This window comes from Symphalangus syndactylus, chromosome 11 (genome assembly GCF_028878055.3).
Source record: "Symphalangus syndactylus isolate Jambi chromosome 11, NHGRI_mSymSyn1-v2.1_pri, whole genome shotgun sequence".
Lineage (NCBI taxonomy): Eukaryota > Metazoa > Chordata > Mammalia > Primates > Hylobatidae > Symphalangus > Symphalangus syndactylus.
Window position 1 is genome coordinate 58,072,549 of NC_072433.2, and position 26,049 is coordinate 58,098,597.

The 26,049-nt window shown below is 44.4% G+C and overlaps 1 protein-coding gene across 1 annotated transcript in view; it reads right to left on the minus strand.

The window, feature by feature from the left end:
• Positions 1-13,677, minus strand: part of HS3ST4 (heparan sulfate-glucosamine 3-sulfotransferase 4) — a 448,730-nt gene extending 435,053 nt beyond the window's left edge. Inside the window, exon 1 of the mRNA XM_055233271.2 lies at positions 12,892-13,677. Within this exon, the coding sequence (XP_055089246.1) occupies positions 12,892-13,625 (734 nt within the window). The 5' untranslated portion in view covers positions 13,626-13,677. The remainder of the gene's footprint in view (positions 1-12,891) is intronic.
• Between the last annotated feature and the right edge of the window lie 12,372 nt (positions 13,678-26,049).

The window sequence follows — 26,049 nt, forward strand, 5'->3', positions numbered from 1 at the left end:
GTCCTGAGAACGTTTGACATCCATGCTATAAAATAGTTTCTGTAAATTAAACCTCTTAATCTAACTTTATGATAAGAGCGCTTGTCCTGTATTTCAGGTACTCCCTGGACTGCAACATTCCAGAAAACCAATAACCTGGGGGAATTCATGAAAACGTGCATGGATTAATAACAGCTGACATATGTAGACTGAGTCGATCCCAACACATAGTCACTATTCTACCCTTGCAAAATCACTGTGGAGTTAGTAGAGGTTGTTATTCCCATTTTAGAGATGAGAAAACAAGGGCTCTAAACCCCAGTGTATGCACACAAAACAAGTCCCACAAGGTGCAGAACTCAGACGCAAATCCTTAATTTCTGATTCCAGCTTCAGCTTCCTTTTCTTTCTTTCATTTATTAATTTATTAATTTATTTATTTATTTATTTTTGAGATGGAGTCTGGCTTTGTCACCAGGCTGGAGGGCAGTGGTGCGATCTCAGCTCACTGCAACCTCCACCATCTGGGTTCAAGCAGTTTTCCTGCTTCAGCCTCCCGAGTAGCTGGGACTACAGGTGCGTGCCACCACAACTAGCTAATTTTTTGTATTTTTAGTAGAGCTGGGGTTTCACCGTGTTAGCCAGGGTGGTCTCGACCTCCTGACCTCGTGATCTGCCTGCCTCGGCCTCCCAAAGTGCTGGGATTACAGGCGTGAGCCACTGCGCCCAGCGCAGCTTCCTTTTCAAAATAGCACATAGCTCCAAGCAATCAAACTGTCCTATGACAGAGGTGCCCATGTAGTTTGACTCAAATATTTCCTCATCTCCAGGGGCTCCCCAATCTCTAACCCTCTGCAGAAACTTTAACCTGGAGGGAATGGTGTGCCGGCACCTATAGGAGGTAACACAAGTCAAACAGGGGGCCTCTGTGTCATGGCCTGATTATTACATGGCAATTAGACAATTTTGATAATACATCCAGAGAAAGACGATCCAACTACTCATGGAGCATAATGATCTATCAGGAATAGTCCGTGCTCATCTCCTACAACTGTGCTACAACAACAGAGGCCGGGAATAGCAGGAAGGCACCCAGGGCCGGGTGCGGTGGCTCACAAGTAATCTCAGCACCTCAGCAAGCCTCAGCGGTAGGATTATTTGAGTGCAGGAGTTTGAGACTAGCCTGGGCAATCAACAGAGCAAGATGTCTTCTCTACAGTTTTGTTTTTGAGATGGAGTTTTGCTCGTTGCCCAGGCTGGAGTGCGATGGCATGATCTCAGCTCACTGCAATCTCTGCCTTCCGGGTTCAAGCGATTCTCCTGCCTCAGCCTCCCGAGTAGCTGAGATTACAGGCGCCTGTCACCACACTTGGCTAATTTTTTGTGTTTTTAGTAGAGACCGGGTTTCACCATGTTGGCCAGGCTGGTCTCGAATGCCTGACCTCAGGTGATCCACCTGCCTCGGCCTCCCAAAGCAATTTTTTTTTAAATTAGCCAGGCATAGTGGAGCACCTATATAGTCCAGCTACTAGAGGCAGGAGGATCACTTGAGCCCGGGAGTTCAAAGCTGCTGTGAGCTATGATCATGACACTGTACTCTAGGCTGGGCAACAGAGTGAGACACCATCTCTAAAAATAAATAAATAAGACATCCAGCTCAGGACATCCTGCTATGGGACCTCAGGAATGTCACTTGCCCTTCCAAAGTCTCAATCTGTCTATCTGTAAGAAAACATCTACTTCATGAGGCCACTGTGAGGAATAAATGAAATAATGTTGTGTGCTATAGGAACCTTTGGGGGAGACTAGCTAGCCCACACAGCTTATTTGAGTGGGTTTCTCTTTCTGCACCCAAAATAGGCTTGCAAAAAAGGAGTATGTGAAAAAGCTGAAAACAATTCTTAGCTAGACTTCCCAAGAAATGTGAGGGTTCTTTCTTTCCAGAAGCCTGGAGTATCGTACATACAAGGTCCTCTTTTTGTTCATGAATTCACTGATTTATCATTGGTGATTAATAAATCACCATGTATTGAACGTCTACTATCTGCCAGGCACTGTTCTGGGCTCTGGCTTGAAACAAAATGGACAAGATCGATTTCTGGTCCTATGCAGTTTACCTTCTAGTGAGGGGGAGATAAGTAATGAGGATAACTTTGGAGAGCAATAGATGTGCTGGAGAAAATAAAACAGCATAACAAGCTCAGAAGTGGAAGAAGTTATTTAAATTAGGTAGTCAGGAAAGGCCTTTTAGAGGAGCTGAAATTTCAGCCAACACCTAAAGGAAAGATAAAGAGATACCAGTAGTTTAGGGATCTGGGGACAGAACATTCCAGGAGGAGGGAAAAGAGAATAAAATGGCCCTAAAGGGGGAATGAGCTTGGCATAGTCCCTGAACAGAAAGAAAACCACTTGCACTGTTTGCTGTGAGGGCAAGACTCCTACAGCAGCCTGTCCATCTGCACACTGGAACTAAAAGCAGGGAAATGCTGACGCTTATTATTTACTCCCATGAGGCTAGAAGACACCACTTCCAGTGGAAATGAACTCTGAGACAAATAAAGGGAAGAACGTATGTTTGAGGCCATACATCAGGGTTTGAATCCCAACTCCACAGTTTGAGCGAGTGACTTACCAGCACTGGGCCTCAGATCCCTCGCCTGTAAGGCATGGGTAATATCAGTGCCTATCTCACGAGGTGCCAGTGAAGCCTAAAGGAATTCAATACTCGGAGCCAAGCCTGGCACACGTGATATAATATCATCTACCACCAGCGCTGGCACTCCCACGGCGACTGTTATTCCATCAGATCCGAACCTCCATCTCCCCCTCCCATCCTAAAATAACCATGGTTTGTCTCTGATTCGCTTTTTGCTATGTGGCAACATGAGTGCATCCACATTGACTAATGTGCACCAGCTCAACTCTTTTTTTTGTTTGTTTGTTTTTTTTTGAGACAGACTCTCACTCTGTCACCAGGCTGGCTGGAGTGCAGTGGTGCAATCTCGGCTCAATGCAACCTCTGCCTCCCGGGTTCAGGCGATTCTCCTGCCTCAGCCTCCTGAGTAACAGGGATTACAGGCACGCACCACCATGCTCGGCTAATTTTTATATTTTTAGTAGAGACGGGGGTTTCACCATGTGGGCCAGGATGGTCTCGATCTCTTGACCCTGTGATCCACCTGCCTCAGGCTCCCAAAGTGCTGGGATTACAGTTGTGAGCCACTGCGCTCAACTCTTAAGAGTTGAGTTGAGCCACCAGCTCAACTCCTAATCCACTCCTTGGGCATGGTTCTTCTACCCCTGAATTGGGGGTGTAAGGCAGTCAGCCCCTCTGCAAGGAATTTAAATAGTTTATGAATCTAAACAGTGACAGTTATTTTGCCACCCTTTCCTCTGTCAAATACAATGTGCAAAGTAAGGAAATCCCATATATGAAGTACATTTTGGTTAAGTTTGTATAAACAATATTTTCAGATCACCCTCAAACACATCTGATCTCAATTTATGCAGCAATGACTTAGACAAACAAACAAACAAGAATGGGAAAGAAAAGGGAGACAGGAAAGGGGAGGAGGAGGGAAGGAAAAGAAAGAAATGCCACCCGAGAGAAGGATGTCTCTGCATTTACTCCCGTCCTCTCCAGCACCCCTTAGTAGAGTATTAATATTTTGTTTTTACAAGTCCCTTGCAATTTTTGCTAAATTTATTCCTAGTTATTTTGTCTCTCTGGTTGGTTCTATACACACAGTATTTTTTCCCATTATATTTTCACAATGGGTGGCATAGGCATATAGGAAATCTACAAATTTTACTTTGTTTTTCCTTACCAGCCACCTTAATGAATTCTATTATTGTTTCTAATAGATTCATAGGAGGATTGGTAATCTTAGGTTTTCCAAAAAGAAAAAGTTAAAATTACTTGCAAATAGTAATAATTCTACCTCCCCCCTTTCTTCTTTTGCTCTTCTAATTGTATTATCTAATAAGTCCTGAACAATGGTTAAATAATAGTAACAATAATGAGCATTTCGGGCTTGTTCTGGATTTAGTGGAAATGCTTCTAGTGTTAAACCACTAAAGATGATGCTGGCTTTAGGTATGACCCTATTTTAATAGCAGGTTGTTCTGAAAATCAGAAATAGATATTTCTTTTTATAAGATATCTTTTCAGCATCCATAAAATAAATCATAAATTTTTCTCATTTGCCCTTATTAACAATAAATCACATTATTACATTCCCCAAGATTGAACCATCCTTCCATTCTTGGAATAAATCCCATTCTGTCAAGACTGATAACACCTTTCAATGTGATCATTTACATGTCCATTTCTCCACTCTGTGAGTTCTTTCAGATTGCTGGCCATGATTGGTTCATGTTTCAGCCAAGCACATAGCACATGGTTGATAATACATGTTTAATGAATAAATACATGAATGAATAACTAAATAACAGCTGCACAGAATTAATAACTAAATAACAAATCCCCAAACACCCTTTGCACCTCCCTCCGGTCTCTCTAATCCCTCCAGTGGATTAGAGAGATCATATGCCTGGCTGGGGGTGGATCTTTATATACTTAATGGCCATCTGGCTTAACTGGCCCCCACTTTTCTAAAAATAGCACCCTGAACCCCTCTTTCTCTATGGGGAAACTATTTCATGTGGTTGCAATGGGGAAATTACATGGAACAGTTTCCCCATAAAGAATAGAGAACCCTGCTTCTCTACTCTTACCACCACCCCAAGCCAAAGAGCTAGCTACATCTCCTAGGCCTGATTAGAATCCCACAAAATTATTGCTTTAGGAATGGGGCACAGGACCCAACCTGGGCCCAAGGCATCTCTAAGAATTTCCTACAGAAGCTCTTAAGAAAAACTGTTTCCAAAAAGATTAATAAACATAAAATATGTTTGTCTAAGAATGCGTCTTACCATCTTGCCTAAACTGTGGTGAGACAGCCTGTCTGAGAATGAAGCCAGGTAGAGATAAACATAGCAAAGAATGGAAAGAGACAGGGGCCTAGTGACATCATTTGAGCCCCTGGATCCAGTTTTTCCTGAAGCCAAGTTATCCCCAGACTTCTCAATCACGTAAGGCAATCAATTGTCTTTTGTTGTTTACAATAGTGTAAGTTCCATTTCTGTCATTTGCAACTGAAAAAAATATTGTCTAATTCACGTGTTGCTTTGTTTCCTTGTATATTCTTAAATAAGGTTGAAAAAAAAATGTTTAAGGCAAGTAAGTCCTAAGTAGTGAGTACAAACAGCAACAACAAAAAAGCCAACCACCTTCTTTTAATTAATGGCAAGATGGGCTGAAAAGCTCCCTTAGTGAATTATAATTTCAGAATGCAATTCCCAAGACAGTTATAGAGGAGCTTGTTAAACCACAAAAACCAATGAAATCAGGAGATTACTTGAACGGGGCGGTGGTTCAATCCGTTCCAGAGAGATCATCCATTATGCAAAAGCAAAACCCTTAAAACTTTCTGACAAACAACCCTAGCAATCTTTCATTCATCTAAAGTCTCGAGGCCTCTCTCCTGACTTGATTTAAAAGTGAAAATGCCTGGTATGATTTTCAAAAATAAAAAATAAAAATAAATAAATCATGTTAGGATGTCTAGAGAACACTGGTGAAAGCAGCCAAATCTCAAAATAGAGGGTTTCACAGGGTCTTGGGGAGCAATCCTGCATTCCCAAATGCCTTCTGTTCCGCAGAAGCACCAAAGGCACACAGGCTCCTGGCATCCTAAATGCCTCTGAACTTACCCGGGGCAAGTGGCATCCGTTCCTACTGGGGGCTCAAGAGAATGTCAGCGTGGAAGTCCACAGAGCCTGTCCACCTCCTTACCCCGTTTCTTTTGTAGAGAATTCTGGCTGCAGTTACCTCATGAAATCATACTTTTTTTCCTCCTTCAGTTCAAGTTACAATAGACCAAATTCTGGAATCTGGTTCTGATTATTCTCTGGAGAGCTACTTAAGAGCTGCTTCAGGGTTTAAAATCCCTCATTCAGACATAATCTTGAAATAAAAGACTATATTCAAATGAAAAATGCATTACAGCTTTCTCTTTAGGACCTTCAGTACTGATGGCCCTAAGTACTGATGGGCAGGATAAAGGAAGGCATTGAAGGAAAATGAAGAAGAGTAAGAGAGAAAAGAACAATGGGAGAGAGAGGAAAGAAGAGGAGAGAGACATTTACTCTGTCACAAGCTCTACATAAGCCACTTTAAATGCCATTTCGTGTCATCCTCACGTAATCCTTTGGCAGCGGGTAATATTGAGCTCATTCTGCAGATGGAGAAATTGAGGCTTAGCTATTTAAGTAATTTGTCCAATAGATTCTGGCTCCAAACCATGTTGCTTCTATTCCACAGCTTCCTCTTTCTGAAGAGTCTAATACAGAAATGTGTTCTGGAACCAAAATCTTTTCATAGGTGAATGGACCCTATGGAGTTAAAACACCTTCATCACCTAAGAAACAGAGATTAATATAAGCAACCTGTTGTCCAATAAAACTAGTATGTGGCAAAGCCAAGCTTGGAATCCAATTTTTCTAACTCTAAGATCTTAATCCACCTGAGCGTAATCTATTTTACAACTGCAAGTTATCGATATAGATCAAATACAAGCACTCCTGATTAACGAGTGAAAAATTGAGAATTTCCTCAGTTTCAAGAGAACGTTAATTGAGAACAGAGGGAAATGTATTTGCGAATTTTCTTTTTTCTGCCTCAATGTTCTTGTTTATATCAGGCTTTTGTGGATGTTGCAATATATCCAGGAGGTATTTCCCCCATGCTGTTGCAAAATCTGTAAAGGAAGAAAAAGAAAAAACCCTACACTAAAATAGCACATGTAAGCCACGATTCTGGCCACTGCACAGGGTACACAGGGTATGGGCACGTCAGTTGTTTTCTGAAATGAGTTTAAACTAGAGGTCACAAACTGGTAGCCGGCTGGCTGTATCCAGCCCACAGATGTATTTTGTTTGTCCCACAATGTTGGCCCCCACTGGGCTTTTAAGAAACTTAAATCTGTTGCCAATATTAAAAATCAAAACCTGGATTTCCAGTTTCTCTTACAAAGTGGAAGATCTCATAACCCCAATGCCACATTTGCACATTGGAAAAAAAGTAGCTGGACTGCAACAGTGGCTTCCCCTTCAGCCAGAGCACAGGCAGGCACTTTAGCTTCTCTCCACCTAACCTATCTTGCTCATTTATGCGACCTGCCTGAGCTCTGAAGTTGTGTGACCTTCAGTTTAAAAGGGTAAGGAGATGCACACTGCAAAGCCAATCATTATTGGGGTTTTCCCAAACCATCCCAAATAACAGACTCTTTGGACAATATTATGACAGCTGTGATAGAAAGTAGAGCATACACGAGACTAAAATGATTTGAGAAATGGACAGACTCGGTAGCTGAGACTCTATTTGGATTTCTGCTCTAGGATATTCATTTTGTTTAGAAAATACATTCATTTTTATTATTTCATTTATTCCTCCCAACAATCCAAAAGGAAGCAATTACCCTCGGATAAATAACCGAAGCTAAGTGATGTCAAATAAGTTATTCAACCAAGATCATTCAATTCATAAGTCTCAAAGCCATGCTTTGAACCCGGATTTGTCCAGCAACAAAAACAGTGCTTTTAGAATCAAGAAAGGACACTCTGTAGGGCCACGAAGCTTGTTTCCACCCCAGGGCCTTGGCACTGGCTGATCCCTCCAAGTGGAGACCTCTCCACCCAGATCTTCACATGGGAGGGTCTACTCTGTTACTCGATTTACATCACCTCCAAAGAGAGGTTTTCCCTAATCATCCTACTTAATATAACTCATATGTTGTCCTGGCCTCATGGTACATGGCCGTATCCCAGCACTTTGGGAGGCTGAGAACGGAGGATTCCTTGAGGCCAGGAGTTTGAGACCAGCTTGGGCAACAAAGTGAGACCCCCGCCTTTAAAAACATTTTTTCAAATAATAATAACCAACATGCACACACACATTCCCCAATTACTTTCCAGGACTTTGCTACTCAAAGTGAGATCCAGACAGCAGCAGCAGCAGCATCTAGCAACCTTGTAGAAATGTGGACTCCTTGGCCAGGCACAGTGGCTCACGTCTCTAATCCCAGCACTTTGGGAGGCCGAGGCAGGCAGATCACAAGGTCAAGAGATCGAGACCATCTTGGCCAACATGGTGAAACCCTGTCTCTACTAAAAATACAAATATTGGCTGGACGTGGTGGTGCGCACCTGTAGTCCCAGCTACTCAGGAGGCTGAGGCAGGATAATCACTTGAAGCAGAGATTGCACCACTGCACTCCAGCCTGGCAACAGAGCGAGACCCCGTCTCAAAAAAACAGAAAAGAAAGAGGAAATGTGGACTCCCAGGCCCCTCTTCAGACTAGCTGAATCCGAATCTACATGTTAACAAGATCCCTAGATGATCCTGAAGTTTACAAAGCACTACACCACATAGGTGCTGCCCAATAGAAATATGTGAGTCACAAGCGTAATTTTAAATTTTCTAGTAGCCACATTGAAAAGGTAGAAAGAGGTGGACTTAATTGCAAGACGTTTTACTTGATATGAGTATAATTTCAACATGTAATCAATCTAAAATTATTATTGAGTAATTTAGTATTCTGTGTATCTTACACATACAGCACATTTCAATTTGGACATTTTGCCTATTCAATAGCCACATACAGACAGTAGTTACCATACTGGACAAAACAGCTCTGGGCCATCCATTACTTTATTTTTCTTTGTAGTCTTTATCACCACCAGAATTTGTATTACATATTATTTGGCTCTTTGTTTGCTGTCTCCACAACCCTCCTACTAAAATCTTAGTTCCAGGAGAACAGGTGCTTCATCTATCTTATTCACCATTTTATCCCCAGTACCTAATACAGTGCACGGCATATGGTAGATATTTTTTAAATAATTGAATGAATGAATGAATGAATAAACACAGGGTATATGCCTCCTAGTACTTTATGTGTGGTAGTGTGGTACAGGGGAAGAAATCAGCCCTTTGAAATTAGACAGCAGGTTCAAATCTCAGGACAGGCACTGAACAGCCAAGTGACCCTGAGCTAATCATTTACCCTCTCGGAGCCACCTGTAAAGTGGAAATGCTGCTACATATCTCACCATATCATCACAACGCTCAAATGAAATAACACGTCTATAATTGTAGGTAGCACCAATTGCCACAATAGCTGGCATTCAGTAAACACCAATGAAATTCCATCCTTCTCCATTCCCTCCCTAGTTGCCACATGCAAAATATGCTGCTGAGCACTGACCATTTTCCTCTGGGTAGCATAAGCGTGACTTTGTAGAGCATTTTCCTGAGTTACTTTCCCCTAGCCAATGGAATGTGTGTATTCACTGTTGACACTGACGACAACTTAAAACCATGGAAGAGCTCCCAGGCACTCGGGAGGCTGAGGCAGGAGAATCGCTTGAATCCGGGAGGCAGAGGTTGCAGTGAGCCGAGATTGCGCCACTGCACTCCAGCCTGGGCGACAGAGCAAGACTCCATCTCAAAAGAAAAAAAAAAAAAAACATGCCCTGGGTCTGAATGGTTTCCAATATAAAGTGGTCATGGTTACTGTACGCTATGCAAACCATGAGACAGAAAATAGCTCATGTTATCTCTGTCACCTTGATGAGTTCTGCAGTGGCAGCCAGTTGGCCGGGCCTGAGGTCCCATCCCTTAGAAGAGTTTAAAGTCTCTGCCTAGACAGCCTGTAATCAGCTCATTCTGAAAAGTGCATTGTGGCTTTGCCTTTTTTGGAAAGGGAGAGGGAAGAGGGCATGGAGGGTTTAATCTCACCCAATTTATTAATCACTGGCCTGTGTCAATCCACCAAGTGAGGCTCTCTTCTCCGTAGATTTTAACACATGCATCCCAATCCATTAGTCTATCTTGCCCTGAAAATCTGATGCACACGTTCTAATCTCAGATGTATTTTTATATCACATTAGATCAACAGCACAGGAGGAAAGCAAAACCCGGATTTGGAGATAGCTGGAGTGACACTGAAGAACTGAACCTGTAAGGGCTGTTGAGTTGAATATGAGAAAACCCCAAGCCAGCTGTGCAGACAGCAGCCCCAATTTCTTCTTGGCCCTCCCTCTTGCTGAAAACACAAAAACCAGAAACACTTGCAGAATTCATAGGCTACTGGAAGCACATTTAAACAAAATAACAATAAATGAACAGGGGAAAAATTAAAACCTTTAATTAACCTGTGGATCTCTAATCAGTCAAATAGATCCCAGATAGCATACCCGGTATAGGAAGGAACTATACCGTTTAGGTACGGATACCACCATTTAAAAGATGAAGAGTTGGACCAGGAAAGCAGGAGAAAGAGTTTCTGATACTGGAATCAATGCCACTGATCAGTGCCATCTGATACCGAGTCAATGCCACTGTTTCCTTTTCTACAATACAGTGAGAATGCTGACCCTCTTCCTATACAGGAGTGAGAGAGGAGTCTGAAGAGATAGATGGAACTGATGAAAATTTCACAAATGCCTCAAAGCACCGCTGTCTGTGGTAAGGCTGGAGAGTGGTCCAAAGCAGTCCCAGCACACTCAGATCCTGTGGGTCCAACGGGTCTTCCCAAAAGCGGAGCTGGGGGGCTAATGATTCCCTCTATGTTAGACAGACATGTATTGGCAGGAAGCTTGTTCCTAAGAGAATTTTGTGTCCAGTGCTTTCAATCAGCACCACTGGACTAGATGCTGGGGTGGGGATGAAGGACACAGAGATACCACATGGTCCCCTTAAGTGAGGACCAGGGGAATCTTGCTCTATCCACACCTCTTCACTTTAACAGTTCTGTGACTGGCTACCAAATATGACACCGAGTCCCAAATACCACAAGCATTGGTTGGGAGTAGAAGGCTGGGCATACCACAGCGCTGGGATAATATATTCAGGAGCCACGTCAAACAACGTAGTTTCTATACCTTCTCTTCCTAACATCAGCATAAAGGAATCTAGGAAAATCTGGCATCTTCTATTCTTTCATTCGGAAAACTCTCCAGACCCGGTGATGGGACTTCCTTATACACATTCCACCACACATCCTTCATTAACTTTATTTTAAGTCACCCAAATAAAACACCCCCCGCCCTCTATTTCCAGCTGCCACAAACCCAAACACCTCAGATCTCGGAAAGATTTGATCTTTCTGCCTCCCTGAAGGGGCATTTGACAATTCTCATAATTCTAAAATTAGAATTGGAAAAAAAAAAAAAACGCAATTACCCTCATAAGGCCAAAGCTACCCCACAGAAAAAACCAGAGCATTCCTACAACCAGCAATTAAACAACTAAAACCTTCCCAGACATCATGCCCCTTCTTTATTTTGCTGTTGCTGCATTAATCATCCTAACACCTTTTTAATTATAATCACAAACTGGAAGCCATGGCTTCTGATGTTATAAATACTGATTTTCCAGTTAAATTAGGCATTTGCTGTTTTATGTTTTGATAGGAAGGGGCTGTTTGAAGCCTCCTAAAATACTGCAATTAGTTCTCTCTGTTGAAACAGACAAGACATTAACAGACACGTTTGCCGCTTCCCTGTAATGTGCTGGAATGTTTATGCCTAAGTGTACTTCTCTCAAGCTTTTAAAGCATAAGGCATATTTTTAAAAGTGGAAGAAATCAATCATAATGCACACATTTATTATGTATTTCTGAAGTTAAGTTATTTCTAAAACTTTCCCAGGCTGTAATTTAAACCTAGAAAGCACATCTCCTCAACGGGCAGGCAACCTGTCAGGAAACAATCTTTATTTTACCTATTGGCTCTGCTAAGATGATAACATCACTTTAGCTGACAAAGGCTGTGTTTCTGTTTGACAATTGCAATTAATTACCGAAATGCAATGGAGATGGAGCCAGCCATGCAGATCTGTTAACCAGAAAGATATAAAACAGGAGGAAAGAGAGAAAGAGAAAAAAAAAAGGCGAAGGAGGTTTGCGTTTGGGGCATCTGCACCAGTGCCGTTTAACATGTTATGGCTGGCAGGAAAGCTGGATTATTAATTTGTTTTACCTGCACTTAACTTTCTAGTCCTCTCTCCTCCCTTTCTCTCACCACCGGCAGACGGTAGGAAAGGAGGGAGATGAACATCTCACAAGACAGAAGCTCCAATCTGTTGCAAGGAGGCGGAGATTAGACAGGGCACGGTCTGGGGCATAAAAACTCTCAGGGCACCAACTGTCATGCAGACATTGAGGCTTCTGGTGCAAAATCAACTCCGTGCTCATTCAGCCAAGGGGGATGGAAAGTTACGGAGGTGGGAGGCATCCTTTCTTTACTGGAAGGCCAAAACGCCAGCATGATCTTTGTAACTGTTCCCTATTCATTTTGCTCTGGCCTTAACACTCTAAAGTTGAATTCCAGCCACGCAAATGGGTTTGAGGGTGATTTTAAGAGATTCCAGGAGACCTCAAATCCCCTTAGTCAATTTAGCCATCCTGTCTCACTCCTCAGCGTCCTCAGCCCAGAATCCCAGAACCCCGCAAGAGCCTGGGTTGGGAAACACCCGGCAGGCACGAGGGCTGGGGGTTCCCAGGCTTGGAGCCGGGCAGATTCAGACAGCACCTCTTGGATGAGGAGCGCGGGAGGCAGGGCAGGGTGACACCTCCTTCCCTCGCTCTGAAATAAAGTGATCTTTCGCTGGAGTCCAGCCCTCTCAGCCGATCCCCCTAAGCAACGCCGCCAGGGTTTGCAGAGCCCTCGCGGGGGCTTGGGCCTCTCGGGACGGCGCCTGGATGCTCGAAGGGCGTGGAAAGCCGCGGCTTCCCCTCCGCGTCTCCCCCACGCGTCTCCACCAGCCCGCGGAGCCCAGGGTCCTACCTGTACCACTCCAATCCCTTTTCGTAGTTCCTGTCGAAGAAGTGCGGCTCTACGCCCACCGCCCGCACGTCCGGGTGTACGCGGATCGCCTCCAGCAGCGCGCGGGTCCCTCCTTTCTTGACCCCGATGATGAGCGCCTGTGGCAGCTTCTTCTCCCCATAGTCGGGGGTGCTGACGGTGCCGCCCCTCTCGCTGCTCCCGTTGGCCGCTCTCCGGCCTGCGAGATCCTCGTCGGTGGTGCTGGACTCTTGCGCTTCCCTCTCCGGCAGCGCGCTCTGAGCCGTGATCATCTCGCTGGGGGCCAGCGGGGTCCGGAGCCAGGCGTCCCGGGCGCCTCCGCCGCCGCTCGGCAGCCCCCAGCCGTCGGTCCCGGGGGCGGCTGGCTGCTCTGGGGGCTCGGGCGGCTCCCCGCGGCTCGCGTTGTCCAGCGGTGGAGAGGAGGGTGGCTGTGAGGGGGCGCCGAGGCGCACTGGGGGAGGCAGCAGAGAGGGTGGCGGCGGGCTCGGCGGGGGCTCGGCGGCGGCGCCCGGCGACTCCTGCAGCGCCAGGGGAAATTGCAGGGAGCCCGAGCCGCCCAGGAGGCTGTAGCACAGGTAGGTGACAGACAGGGACAAGGTGCACATAAAAAGCAGCTTGCGCGCCGGCGGCCCCTTAGCAGAGGCGCCGGGCGGCGGCGGCGCGGCCAGAGGTGGAGGCGGAGGCGGAGGCGGAGGAGGTGCGGGCCACCGGGCCATCGCGGCTCCCGGCTCGCGGCGGCGGCGGCGGCGGCGGCGGCAGCCCCCGGCGCTGCCCGGACATGGTTTCAGCCGCCGCCTCCGCCGCCGCCGCCGCCGCCGCCGCCGCCGCCGCTGCCCAGCCGCCCCGGCTGCATGAAGCGACGCCGCTGCGCCCCCGGCCCTGGCCGCTGTCCCGCTGCGCCAGCGGGGAGCCCGGCCGCATGGCCCCCCGCCCCACGCTGCCCGCCGAGTCCGGGTGGCCCCCCCACCACCGCCCCCCCCTCAGCCTCAGGCAAGGGGACCGAGGGGGGCGCGCGGACCCGCCGGCGGCACCTGCTCCGTCTGCAGCGCCCCCGCTTCCCCGGCTCCGCCGCGGCTCCTGCTTCAGCCTCTGCCGCCGCCGCCGCGCGCTGTTGCAGCCCGGAGTTCCTTCCCCGCTGCTAACTTTCTGCCGGGAGAGAGGAGAGGCGCGGAGGGGAGGAGGAGGGGGCCGGGCGCGCGCCCGGCGCCGCCGAGGGAAGGGGGATGCGCCTCGCGCGCGCCTGCGAAGGGGGGCGCGGGAGCGGAGGCGTGCGCTAGGGCTGGGGCACCCGGGAGAACTGAGATCGTGCCCCCCAGCCCCCCAGCACACACGCACTTGGGATGTTCCCCACCCCACCTCGCGTACTCGCCTCCCTTGGGAGCTCGGGACGCCGTGTTCTCCATTCCTTTGCCCCAGTACTTTTAGAGAGGTAAAGCCCAACGCCTGCCGCCGGTGCCGCGCACCGGGAGCTGGAAGACAGCGGGTGACGAAGCTCTCGCTTCCGCTTTTCCCCTGGGACTCCAACTCAGCCCATCCCCGACCCTCCCTTCTCTCGCCCGGGATATCCTCCTGCATTCGGTCCAGGAGTGAATCCTTCTCTACAACCGCTTTCCCATCCCAACTTCCATCTTTCCAGCCACCCCCGCCCCCACATCTTCTCTTGAAGCTCTTGATGGGTGGAGCTTTGACACAAGCCCCCAGGTTTCCCAGTCCCAGAGCTTTTCCCTCTGTCCCATCACCAGGTGACAACACTTTCTGCTTCAAGAGATGAGGCTGACACCCTTAATCACAGGTGCACACCCTTAATCACAGGTGCACACACCTGCGCCTCTTCGAGGGCATTGCCACTAACGGAGTTCACGGTTTCCTGGACTGAAATAGTGTGGGACCACTGTCGCTCTGAACACCTAATAAGCGGAGACAAGCTGAGTTGCAGGGTGTCTGTGCATCGGCTCGCTGAAATTTTTTAAGTGTATTTTGTTTGCAGAGAGATCTCCACCCCTCACCTCCCTCTCCTGGGAGAAAATGGTAAACATCAGAAGGCTTTGGAAGATTCACAACTAGACTTTGTTTCCTGTTGCATTTTGCTCAGGGAAGTGAGGGAAATGGGAGAAAGAGACAGAGTGATCAACTGAGGCACTCCAGCAAACTCTGCTTTCTGCGACCGGGGCTGGCTCTGCACAGAGCTCTGCCAGGTGCCTCCTGGGGGTGGCTCTAGTGAGTACCATTTGCCCCCCAGCCACGGCTGGGTGCCTGACGGGGCTGCTTTCCCCTTGTTGGCTGCTGTGGCTGGCATCTCCAGTTTTGTTTGATCACATAATAGGAAAACCAGTTGAAAGAAAATGTATATAATGTCTAAATATTAACGAGATACCTAGTGCCAAAGAGAAAAAAAAAATGTTAATCAAATAAGATAAAGAACACAGACTTTTCCCTGAGTGAACAAAAGCTCACTGCTGCTCTCAGCTGGACACGAGTTTCCTTCACTGCAGCTTTTAGTTCAGATAAAGATTATTCTTTTATAATATATTTTTTGTGATACACTGGAGACCTCTGAAATGCAGAGTCTGGTGTCCTGTAAATCATTCTGTGTAACTAGGGATGCTTTTTCAAACACCACACAACTGCATTACTGTAATGTCAGTGGGAAGGGGCCAACTGGAACCGAGAGAAACACAAGCACGGCCCAGCCCTCCTTGTGCTCCGAGCCGTGCTCCAAGGTGGTCATCCAGGAAGCCTGGGTTGCGACAGATACTGCCTTGTCAGGGACAGTCTCTCTTTCAAGGCCCAGGCACTAGGATGTCCGGCATATGGCCCAGGTCCTCCTTGCAGTTCCTGCCTAGCACCCAAACTTTTCTATCTCCCCTCTCAGCAATCCAAACGAATCTGCTCCATGCCCAGTTTTACTAAAGATGTGCTCTCAAATTTGGAAAGATTTTGATAAAACGGTATCAAAACCAACGGTGGCAAATGGAGCTCTGAATGTGGCCAGCACAGTGATATTAAGAAATGTAAACTGGCTGCAATAGTTTAAACTGGGGGCTTTCCCAAAAAAGGAAAAAAAAATAAAAAAACACCTTGGAGAGGACGTTACTGTTGAAAAATCAGCAGATCCTGAACTTTGAGCCCCTCAGTCAGAGCTGAGAAGTAGAGCGAACATGCTGCCGTTTTCACAGTGCTCATACAAGTTGCCCCCACACACATATTTATGTCACTTGCCTTGACACTGCTAGTAAGGACATTTCTCAGTATCCCTTTTGCCTCCAATCCTCAAATAGTAACGCTTTAATAACAAACTCTTGAAAGAATAGAGCCCCTTTGGTAAAATGTCAGGCCCACAAGTGATAGGGAGGAGGCGGGCTTTTTTGGAGAGGAACTTTGTAAATTTCACACTTAGGCAGTTGCCTATTTTTTATCTACTTTTGAGCCAGGCTTTTTCTAGGAGCAAGTCCTTGAGAAACCTACAATGAAAAGTGGGAGCTACCTACACAGGGCGAACTCCGACGTCATCCAGCCATTCCCAATGGATCTGAAGACTCAATGGAAGATAGTTTTCTGTCTCCCCTGCCAACACCCACAGAATTCCTCTAACTGGTCTCCTGGCCTCACTCTGCCTCATTTCTATTCATCCTAGACAACAATAGCAGATCAATGTTTCTCAGGCAATGTTTTTTTAGCTCTACCAATGTACCCCCGACTCAAAAAACCGTTATCTCACTACCTAACTAATAAACTCCAACCTCTTTACCTTGGTACTCAAGATTCCCCCTACCTTTGGTGTATCTCCCAGTCCTGCCAAACCAAACAGTGCATGCTGTCCAAACATACACACTGCATTCTTCTCTTCTTTCTCCGTAGTATCAGATGATAGCATTCAAGCAAAGCTGTCATTTGCTAGCTAAGTGGCTTTTGGACAGGTCATTTTACCTCTCTCAGCCTCAGTTTCTGCATGTATACGTTATGGATAAGACTCACCTCAAATTGTTTTTATAAAGAATTAAATTGAATTAGCTAGAATATGCAAAAATCCCTGGCTCCCTGCCCGACATGGGGTGGCTACCAATAATTATTCAAATCTAAATATTGGCCCATGCCATGCTCTGCTTCCTTTTCCTATTAAAACTTTAAAACTTTATTCTTGAAAAATATGTGTGTACTCTTTCTTCAAAACTATCCCAGTGTATCAGCTAAAGTTCTTCAAAACTATCCCAGTGTATCAGCTAAAGTTCACTGTCCTAAGATGTTCTGTTTGTAGCATTTATAATGTCAAGTCTAATGCCTTCTGGAGTATTGGTAAAGTTTTAGGTTTTTTTGTTTGCTTATTTTCTATAAAATAAAATCGCTGGAAGGATTCATAGTAACTCAAATAACTAAAGGGAATTTTAAAAAATCAACAAACAACAAAAATTGGGTTTGGGAAGGACAGTACAGTGTGTGGTGGTCATTACTGACATTCGTCAAATATTGTCCAGTCTCCTTGTGGACATCTGGTAGGGATATACTTCCCTGGCCCCTTAAAGTTAGGTGTGACTATGTGCTGCTCTGGCTACTGAAATATGAACGGAAGTGAGGTTTGTCCCTTCCAGGCAGAAGCCTTGAGGGGCAGGAGGAGATTTGCCAGGGTCTGTTTTCCCTCCCTAGCAATTGCAGAAGAAAAGGGTTGAATACAGGGTCTTAGCTTCTGTATTAGGCCTTTCTCTTATTGCCATAAATAAATACCTGAGACTGGGTAATTTGTAAAGAAAAGAGGTTCAATTGGCTCACGATTCTGCAGGCTGTACAGGAAGCATTATGTTGCCAACTGCTTGGCTTCTGGGAGGCCTCAGGAAACTTACAATCATGGTGGAAGGTGAAGGGGCAACAGTCACATTGCATGGCCAGAGCAGGGGCAAGAGAGCGAGGCAGGAGGTGATATGCACCTCGGAGAACTCACTCACTGTCACTAGAATATTACCAAGGGGATGGTGCTAAACCATTCATGAGAAATCTACCCCCAAGATACACTTACCTCCCACCAGGCCCCACCTCCAACACTGGAGATTACAATTCAACATGAGATTTGGGCAGAGACACACATCCAAACTATTTCAGCACCCATCTACTCAATCCCGCACATTGATTAAGGATAATACAGATCCAGCCCCTCATGACAGGTACATGATCAAGAAATAGATCTGTGTTGTTTTCAGCTCCTGAGACTTACGGCTTGGTTATTACCACAGCACAACCTAGACTATCTGACTGATTAAAGCACACATGCCATTAATTTTCCTTGCTGTTGACCAAAATGGCTTCATTCCTCCAATATTAGAATTCCCCTTCACAAAAGTAGATAAATGAAAGATTAAAAGCCCCATCAGGTAAAAAAGAAAAGTTTCCCAGAAATATAAGCAGAACTCTTGTCTCGTGTATAGCAACTATATTTCCTCAGTTCATCTTTCATCTGTTGATTAAAAAATATATCTATAAGTTGGGCATGGTGGCTGACACCGGCATTCCCAGCACTTAAAGAGGCCGAGGCAAGAAGATCACTTGAGCTCAGTAGTTCAAGAGCAGGCTGGGCAACATAATGAAACTCCGTCTCTACAAAAACAAACAAACAAACAAATAAAAGTGTATCTATAGAGATCTGGAGGTAAGCCTCCAGACAAAGCCAACATGGTGATAAAGGACAACATTGTATACTTGTAAAAAGATTTAAAACAGAATAGTAGTGGCCATGAACATATAAGACCTTGCATTGAAAAGACCTTGCGCTTACATAGGAAATAGAAATTGCTTAGAGCTGAAAGCACAACAGGACAAGATCTGGTGGATAGAATTGAGCAATACTCATAAGAAAGATTATAGATTCAAATATACTTATCCTCCCAAAACAAAATTTTAAAACAAATGAGCTACATGTTCAACTCAAGAAGTTAGAAAAAGAGCAAGAGTCAGGAAGTAAGGAAATAATAAAAATGAGAGCCAAGCTTATGTTTATATTTATTGGCTATTTATTTCTTGTTATGGACTGAATTGTGCCACCCTCCCCCTGCCTCCGAATTCAAAATGCTGAAGCCCTAACCTCCAATGTGACTGTATCGGACAACAGGGTCTTTAGGGGGTGATTAAGGTTAAATGAGGTCATACATGTAGAATCCTAATTAGATAGGACTGCAGCTGGAGAAGAAGAAATGATCTCTATTCCACTCCCTCTCTTTCTCCCTCTCCATGTGAAGATACAGTAAGAAGGTCACCATCTGCAAGACAAAAGGAGCCTGTGCCAGAACTGGACCATGCTGGACACCTGATCTTGGACTTCTGGTTTTCAGAACTGTGAGAAAATAAATTTCCTAGGCCGGGCTCAGTGGCTCACGCCCGTAATCCTAACACTTTGGGAGGCCGAGGTGGGCAGATCACGAGGTCAGGAGATCAAGAACATCCTGGCTAACACGGTGAAACCCAGTCTCTACTAAAAATACAAAAAATTAGCCGGGCATGGTGGCATGCGTCTGAGGTCCCAGCTACTCTGGAGGCTGAGACAGCAGAATCACTTTAACCCGGGACGCGGAGATTGCAGTGAGCCAAGATAGTGCCACTGCACTCCAGCCTGGGGGACAGAGCAAGACTCCATCTAAAAAAAAAAAAAAGAAAGAAAAGAAATTTCCTTTTTTTAAGCCACCTAATCTATTATATTTTGTTACAGCAGCCTGAGCTGACATTTATCTTTCATGTTTTATGTTTATTTGCCTGTTCATCATATTTTTATAAGTTTTCTATTGCTTGGTTGCTATCTCATTGATTCAAAAAAGTCTCTTTTTATTAGAGGTATCTGGGTTTTTTTCTAGCATATATCTTCCAATTATCGAATTACTAATTTGCCTTTACCAATTAACTGGTTTTAGTGTTTCTGATGACATATGTTTTTCATTATTATGTAGTCAATGTCTCAGTGATGTTTTTTGTGTATTTTACCTTTGATGGAAAAAGGCATCCCTCAAACTATGTAAATATTCATCTATACTTTCTTCTAGGACATTTTTTGTTTATTTTCTCCACATAAATGTTTAAACCATCTGAAATTCATGTTTGTGTATAGTTTTACCAAGCTATCTAACTCTTTCTTTTTTTTTCCTAGCACTAGTTATTTCCCAACAGTTTGAAACTCCAATGTCATAATAAACTCATAATGTTTGAATGTTCCCATCTAGAAATATAGGGGGCCGATCTCCATTAATTCAAATATTTTCTCTTATTGGACTTTCTGTAATTTCATTGACATAAACCTGGAACTGGATTAATGTTTTGACATCTGATGCTGCTTTGTTCAGTTTTATAAATCTCTTGCTCTCCTTTTGTTTCACTCATTTATTCATTCTTTCAGTTGTCATTTTTAAGCAACTAGTGTATTCCTGGCCCTGGATTAGACATGGATGATAAAGTAGTGAGACAGACAGCAAGGTCTCTGTCCTCATTAAAGTTTAATAAAGTGAGACAAGTACTAAAAGAGAAAAAATACAGTTAGGCATGGTGGCTCACGCCTGTAATCTCAGTGCTCTGGGAGGTCGAGGTGAGAAGATCATTTGAGGCCAGGAGTTTCAGACCAGCCTGGGCAACATAGTAAGACCGCCATCTCTACAAAATATTTTAAAAATTAGCCTGGTGCAGTGGTGCACGCCTGTAGTCCTAGCTTATCAAGAGTTTGAGGCAGAAGGATAACTTGAGCCTGGGAGTTGGAGGCTGCAGTAGCTTTGATCACACCATTGCATTCCAACCTGGGTGACAGAGAAAGATGCTGTCTCTAAAACAAGAGAGAGAGAATACAGAATGCCAGATGCTGAGGAAGCACATTTTTTTATATATACTTTAAGTTCTAGGGTACATGTGCACAACGTGCAGGTTTGTTACATATGTATACATGTGCCATGTTGGTGTGCTGCACCCATTAACTCGTCATTTACATTAGGTATATCTCCTAATGCTATCCTCCTCTCTCCCCCGACCCCACGACAGGCCCTGGTGTGTGGTGTTCCCCACCCTGTGTCCAAGTGTTCTCATTGTTCAACTCCCACCTATGAGTGAGAACATGCAGTGTTTGGTTTTCTGTCCTTGCGATAGTTTGCTCAAAATGATGGTTTCCAGCTTCATCCATGTCCCTACAGAGGACATGAACTCATCCTTTTTTATGGCTGCATAGTATTCCATGGTGTACATGTGCCACATTTTCTTAATCCAGTCCATCATCAATGGACATTTGGTTTGGTTCCAAGTCTTTGCTATTGTGAATAGTGCCACAATAAACATACGTATGCATGTGTCTTTTTTTTTTTTTTTTTGAGACGGAGTCTCACTCTGTCGCCCAGGCTGGAGTGCAGTGGCATGATCTCGGCTCACTGCAATCTCTGCCTCCCAGGTTCATGCCATTCTTCTGCCTCAGCCTCCCGAGTAGCTGGGACTACAGGTGCCCGCTACCATGCCCAGCTAATTTTTTGTATGTTTAGCAGAGACAGGATTTCACCATGTTGGCCAGGATAGTCTCCATCTCTTGTCCTCGTGATCCACCCATCTCGACCTCCCAAAGTGCTGGGATTACAGGCGTGAGCCACCGCACCTGGCCGCATGTGTCTTTATAGCAGCATGATTTATAATCCTTTGGGTATATACCCAGTAATGGGATGGCTGGGTCAAATGGTATTTCTAGTTCTAGATCCCTGAGGAATTGCCACACTGTCTTCCACAATAGTTTAACTAGTTTACAGTCCCACCAACAGTGTAAAGGAAGCACATTGTTAAAGCACCTAACCTAGAGTACGGGCGTGAGAGAACCCTTCACAGAGGAAGGGACATGTATGTCCATATGCAGTATAAAGAAAAAAATTGGATTAAGCCAGGTAAAGAAAGAAGGAGATTATTTTTAGTATGTGCAACACCCACCCATTTCACTCATTATACATACACTTAGCAACTTAAATTGAAGGCAACTTCCCTAAGAGAAAACAAGTATTTGCCAAAAACTACAGCTAACATTGTGATAAAACATGATGAAATATTAAAACCAAACCATTTAATGGAAGGAACAATGCAAATGTGCCTTCCAATGTAGCTTCTATTCATCAGTATACTGGCATCTGCAGTTAATGCAGTAAGATAAGAAAACATAATGAGGACATGAGAGTTGGGAAGAAATAAACAGATTATTATTTGCCAATTATATGTTTATGGGCAAAAGAAAATCTACCAACAAAAAAGCTTGGCAAAGCTGGTGAATAAAATTCAAAATACAGGTCAGGTGCAGAGGCTCACACCTGTAATCCCAGCACTTTGGGAGGCTGAAGCAAGAGGATCACTTGAGGCCAGGAGTTCAAGACCAGCCTAGGCAACATTGCAAGACCCCATCTCTACCAAAACAAATTAAAAACAAAGGCTGGGCGCGGTGGCTCACGCCTGTAATCCCAGCACTTTGGGAGGCCGAGGCGGGCGGATCACGAGGTCAGGAGATCGAGACCATCCTGGCTAACATGGTGAAACCCTGTCTCTACTAAAAATACAAAAAATTAGCCAGGCGCGGTGGTGGGCCCCTGTAGTCCCTGCTACTTGGGAGGCTGAGGCAGGAGAATGGTGTGAACCCGGGAGGTGGAGCTTGCAGTGAGCCGAGATCACGCCACTGCACTCTGGCCTGGGTGAAAGAGCAAGACTCCGTCTCATAAAAAAAAAAAAAAAAAAAAAAAAATATTCAAAATTGAAAGAGTAACATTTCTATTTACAATCAGGATACAACTTGAAAATATAACTGTAAAAGAATATCTTATTCAGAACTATAATAAATTCCAATAAGTACTTAGAAATAAACTTAATGGCAAGCAAACTAATACTTATTTAATAACAGAAATTTATTGTCACACAGTTCTGGAAGCTGGATGTCTGAAATCAAGGTGTCAGTGGGATATACTGCCTCTGCGACTCCGGGGAAAATCCTTCTTTGCCTCTTCCTAGCTGCTGGTGGTGGCCAGTTCTTGGTGTTCCTTGGCTTGCAGCTCTGTCACTCCAGTTTCTGTCTCTGTCATCACAGGGCATTTTTCTTGTGGGTCTCTTTTTTCTTCTTTTCTTTCTTTTCTTTTCTTTTTTTTTTTGAAACTGAGTCTTGCTCTGTCACCCACACTGGAGTGCAGTGGCACGATCTCAGCTCACTGCAACCTCCGCCTCCCAGGTTCAAGCAATTATCTGCCTCAGCCTCCCAAGTAGCTGGGATTACAGGCACCCGCCTTTGTCTTCTTGTAAGGTCACCTGTCATAGTGGGCAAGGTCATAACCTAACAACCCTAACTTTATTTCATCTACAAAGACTCTATTTCTAAATAGAGTCCCACTACAGGTACTGGAGGTTAGGCCTTCAACTTATCATTTTGGGGGACATGATTCAACCCATAACACATATAAAAACATACAAATATATAAATAAATAAAACCACATTTATTTATGTATCATATTGATGAATTAAATATTCAGGTTGTACAAATACAATTCTCACCATTAATCAATCAGTTCCAAATAATTTCAAACAAAACCCCAACAGAGTTGGGTGTGGATTTGGATTGTGTATAATTTGACACATTGATTCTAAATTTCATATGGAAGTATGGAAGCAAAGTAATACTAACCGCTCTTAGAGAAAAATCAGAGAAATGACTCTCCCTTTAAGAAGGAAATGGGGTTTTAATTAACATGAAAGGAAACGTTCCAATAAATTTCTTAGCTCAAAAAGTATGGTGTTTATGCAGGTGTGATGATGTAAATCTGTGTTCTGATAAAGCGGAATTTACAATCTTATTAAATAATCAAGGATATTGGGGCTGCTGAGATTAAACTAAAATGAAGCTACCACATAAATATATTCTAAGGGGGAATAAATGTAACTACATACTCTAATGTCCATTATAAGTGAGGAAAAAATGAGCTATTTAATAAGGCATTAGGCAAATCATAAGCAAGAAGAGAAAACCAGTTTCCCCCTGCCACCAGACAGAAAAGAAAATCTAGACAGATTAAAGACGTAAGTATGAAAAGAAAAGCTTATGGCTGGGTGCGGTGGCTCTCACCTGTAATCCCAGCACTTTGGGAGGCCAAAACGAAAGAATTGTTTAGTCCCAGGAGTTCAAGATCAGCCTGAGCAACATAGGGGTACCCTGTCTCTACAAAAAAATAAATGGGGGTGGTGGCTTGGGTCTGCAGTCTCAGCCACTTAGGCTGGGATGGGATGATCACTTCAGCCCAGGAGGTCGAGGCTGCAGTGAGCCATAATTGCGCCATTGCAGTCCAGCCTGAGCAACAGAACAAGACCCTCTCAGAAAAGAAAAGAAAAGAGAAAAGAAAAAGGAAAAGAAAAGCTTTTTCGGTTTTGTAAGAAAACATAGGATATTATCCCTATAACATTCAGGTAGGAGTGTCATAAACAGAAAACAAAAAGCATATGTCATAGGGGAAAAGACTGACAAAGACTGAATTTGCCTATGTTTTAAATTTATTTTAATCAAAGGACGCCATTAAAAGAATGAAAGAAAAAACAACCCAGGAGAATGCCTTAATATTCAGAATATATACAAAAGGGACTGGGCGCGGTGGCTCACGCCTGTAATCCCAGCACTTTGGGAGACCAAGGTGGATGGACCACTTGAGGTCAGGAGTTCAAGACCAGCCTGGCCAACATAGTGAAATCCCGTCTCTACTAAAAAAAAATATATATATATACAAAAATTAGCCAGGCATGGTGGTGGGCACCTGTAGTTCCAGCTACTTTCGAGGCTGAGGCAGGAGAATCGTTTGAACCCGGGAGGTGGAGGTTGCAGTGAGCCGAGATAGTACCACTGCACTCCAGCCTGGGGGACAGAGCAAGACTCTGTCTCAGAAAACAAACAAACAAAACCCAAAGCAAAACAGAATATATACCAAAAAAAAAACTCCAACAAATAACTTGAAAATCACTAAAACAATGAAAAGGATATAAATAGGCAGTTCACCAAGGAGAAAATCTGGATGGCAAATAATCATAAGAGATTATATTCAACCTCGCTATTAATCAGAATAGTGAAAATTAAAACACAGGTGATATTCCATGTCATGCTCATTAGACTGGCAAAAAGTAATGTCTTCTAGCTTCAAATCTTAGCAAGAATGTAGGGGAAAATAATATCACGTATTTCTGAAAGGAATGTAAATTGGCACAACTGCACTGGAGAAGAAATACCTGTAACTGTATCAGGTCAAAGTAAACGTGGGTCATTGTATGACCAAACACCACTTCCTGGTGTCTTCACTAAAAAACGCTCACTTCTAAACACAAGACATATGTAGAGTGTTGTTTTGCATAGTGTAAAGGGAAACAATTTTTCCATCAGTAAGGAAATGGATTGCTGCAGTTTATTCATACATTGCAATGTGATTCTACAGTTAAAGAGAACAAAGCAGTTCTACACATCATTTTTTTTTTTTTTTGAGATGGAGTCTCTCTCTGTCGCCCAGGCTGGAGTGCAGTGGCGTGATCTCGGCTCACTGCAAGCTCTGCCTCCCATGTTCATGCCATTCTCCTGCCTCAGCCTCCTGAGCAGCTGGAATTATAGGCACCTGCCACTATGACCGGCTAATTTTTGTTTTGTTTTGTTTTGTTTGTTTGTTTTTAGTAGAGATGGGGTTTCACTGTGTTAGCCAGGATGGTCTCGATCTCCTGATCTTGTGATCCACCCGCCTCGGCCTTCCAAAGAGCTGGGATTACAGGCGTGAGCCACCGCGCCTGGCCTACATATCTTAATATGGATACAGCTAAGAAAGCTGATCGATTAATAAGAGTTGATCACAAAAGGATACGTGCAGCATGATGCCATTTATGTACATTTTAAAAACGCGTAAAATTATAACAGTTTGTTAATATTCTACACATACACATATATAGTCTCAGAATGTTTCATACTAATTTCAGGACATTCGTACCTAAGATGAAAGATAATGAACTGGAAAAATGAAGTTGGAGGTGTAACTGCAATATTTTACTCCTTAAAAACAAAGACTTTTTTATGAGCTTAATTGTATCTCCCCAAAATTCGTATGTTGAAGTCCTAACCCTAGTATCTCAGAATGTGACCATATTTGGAGACAGGGCCTTTAAAG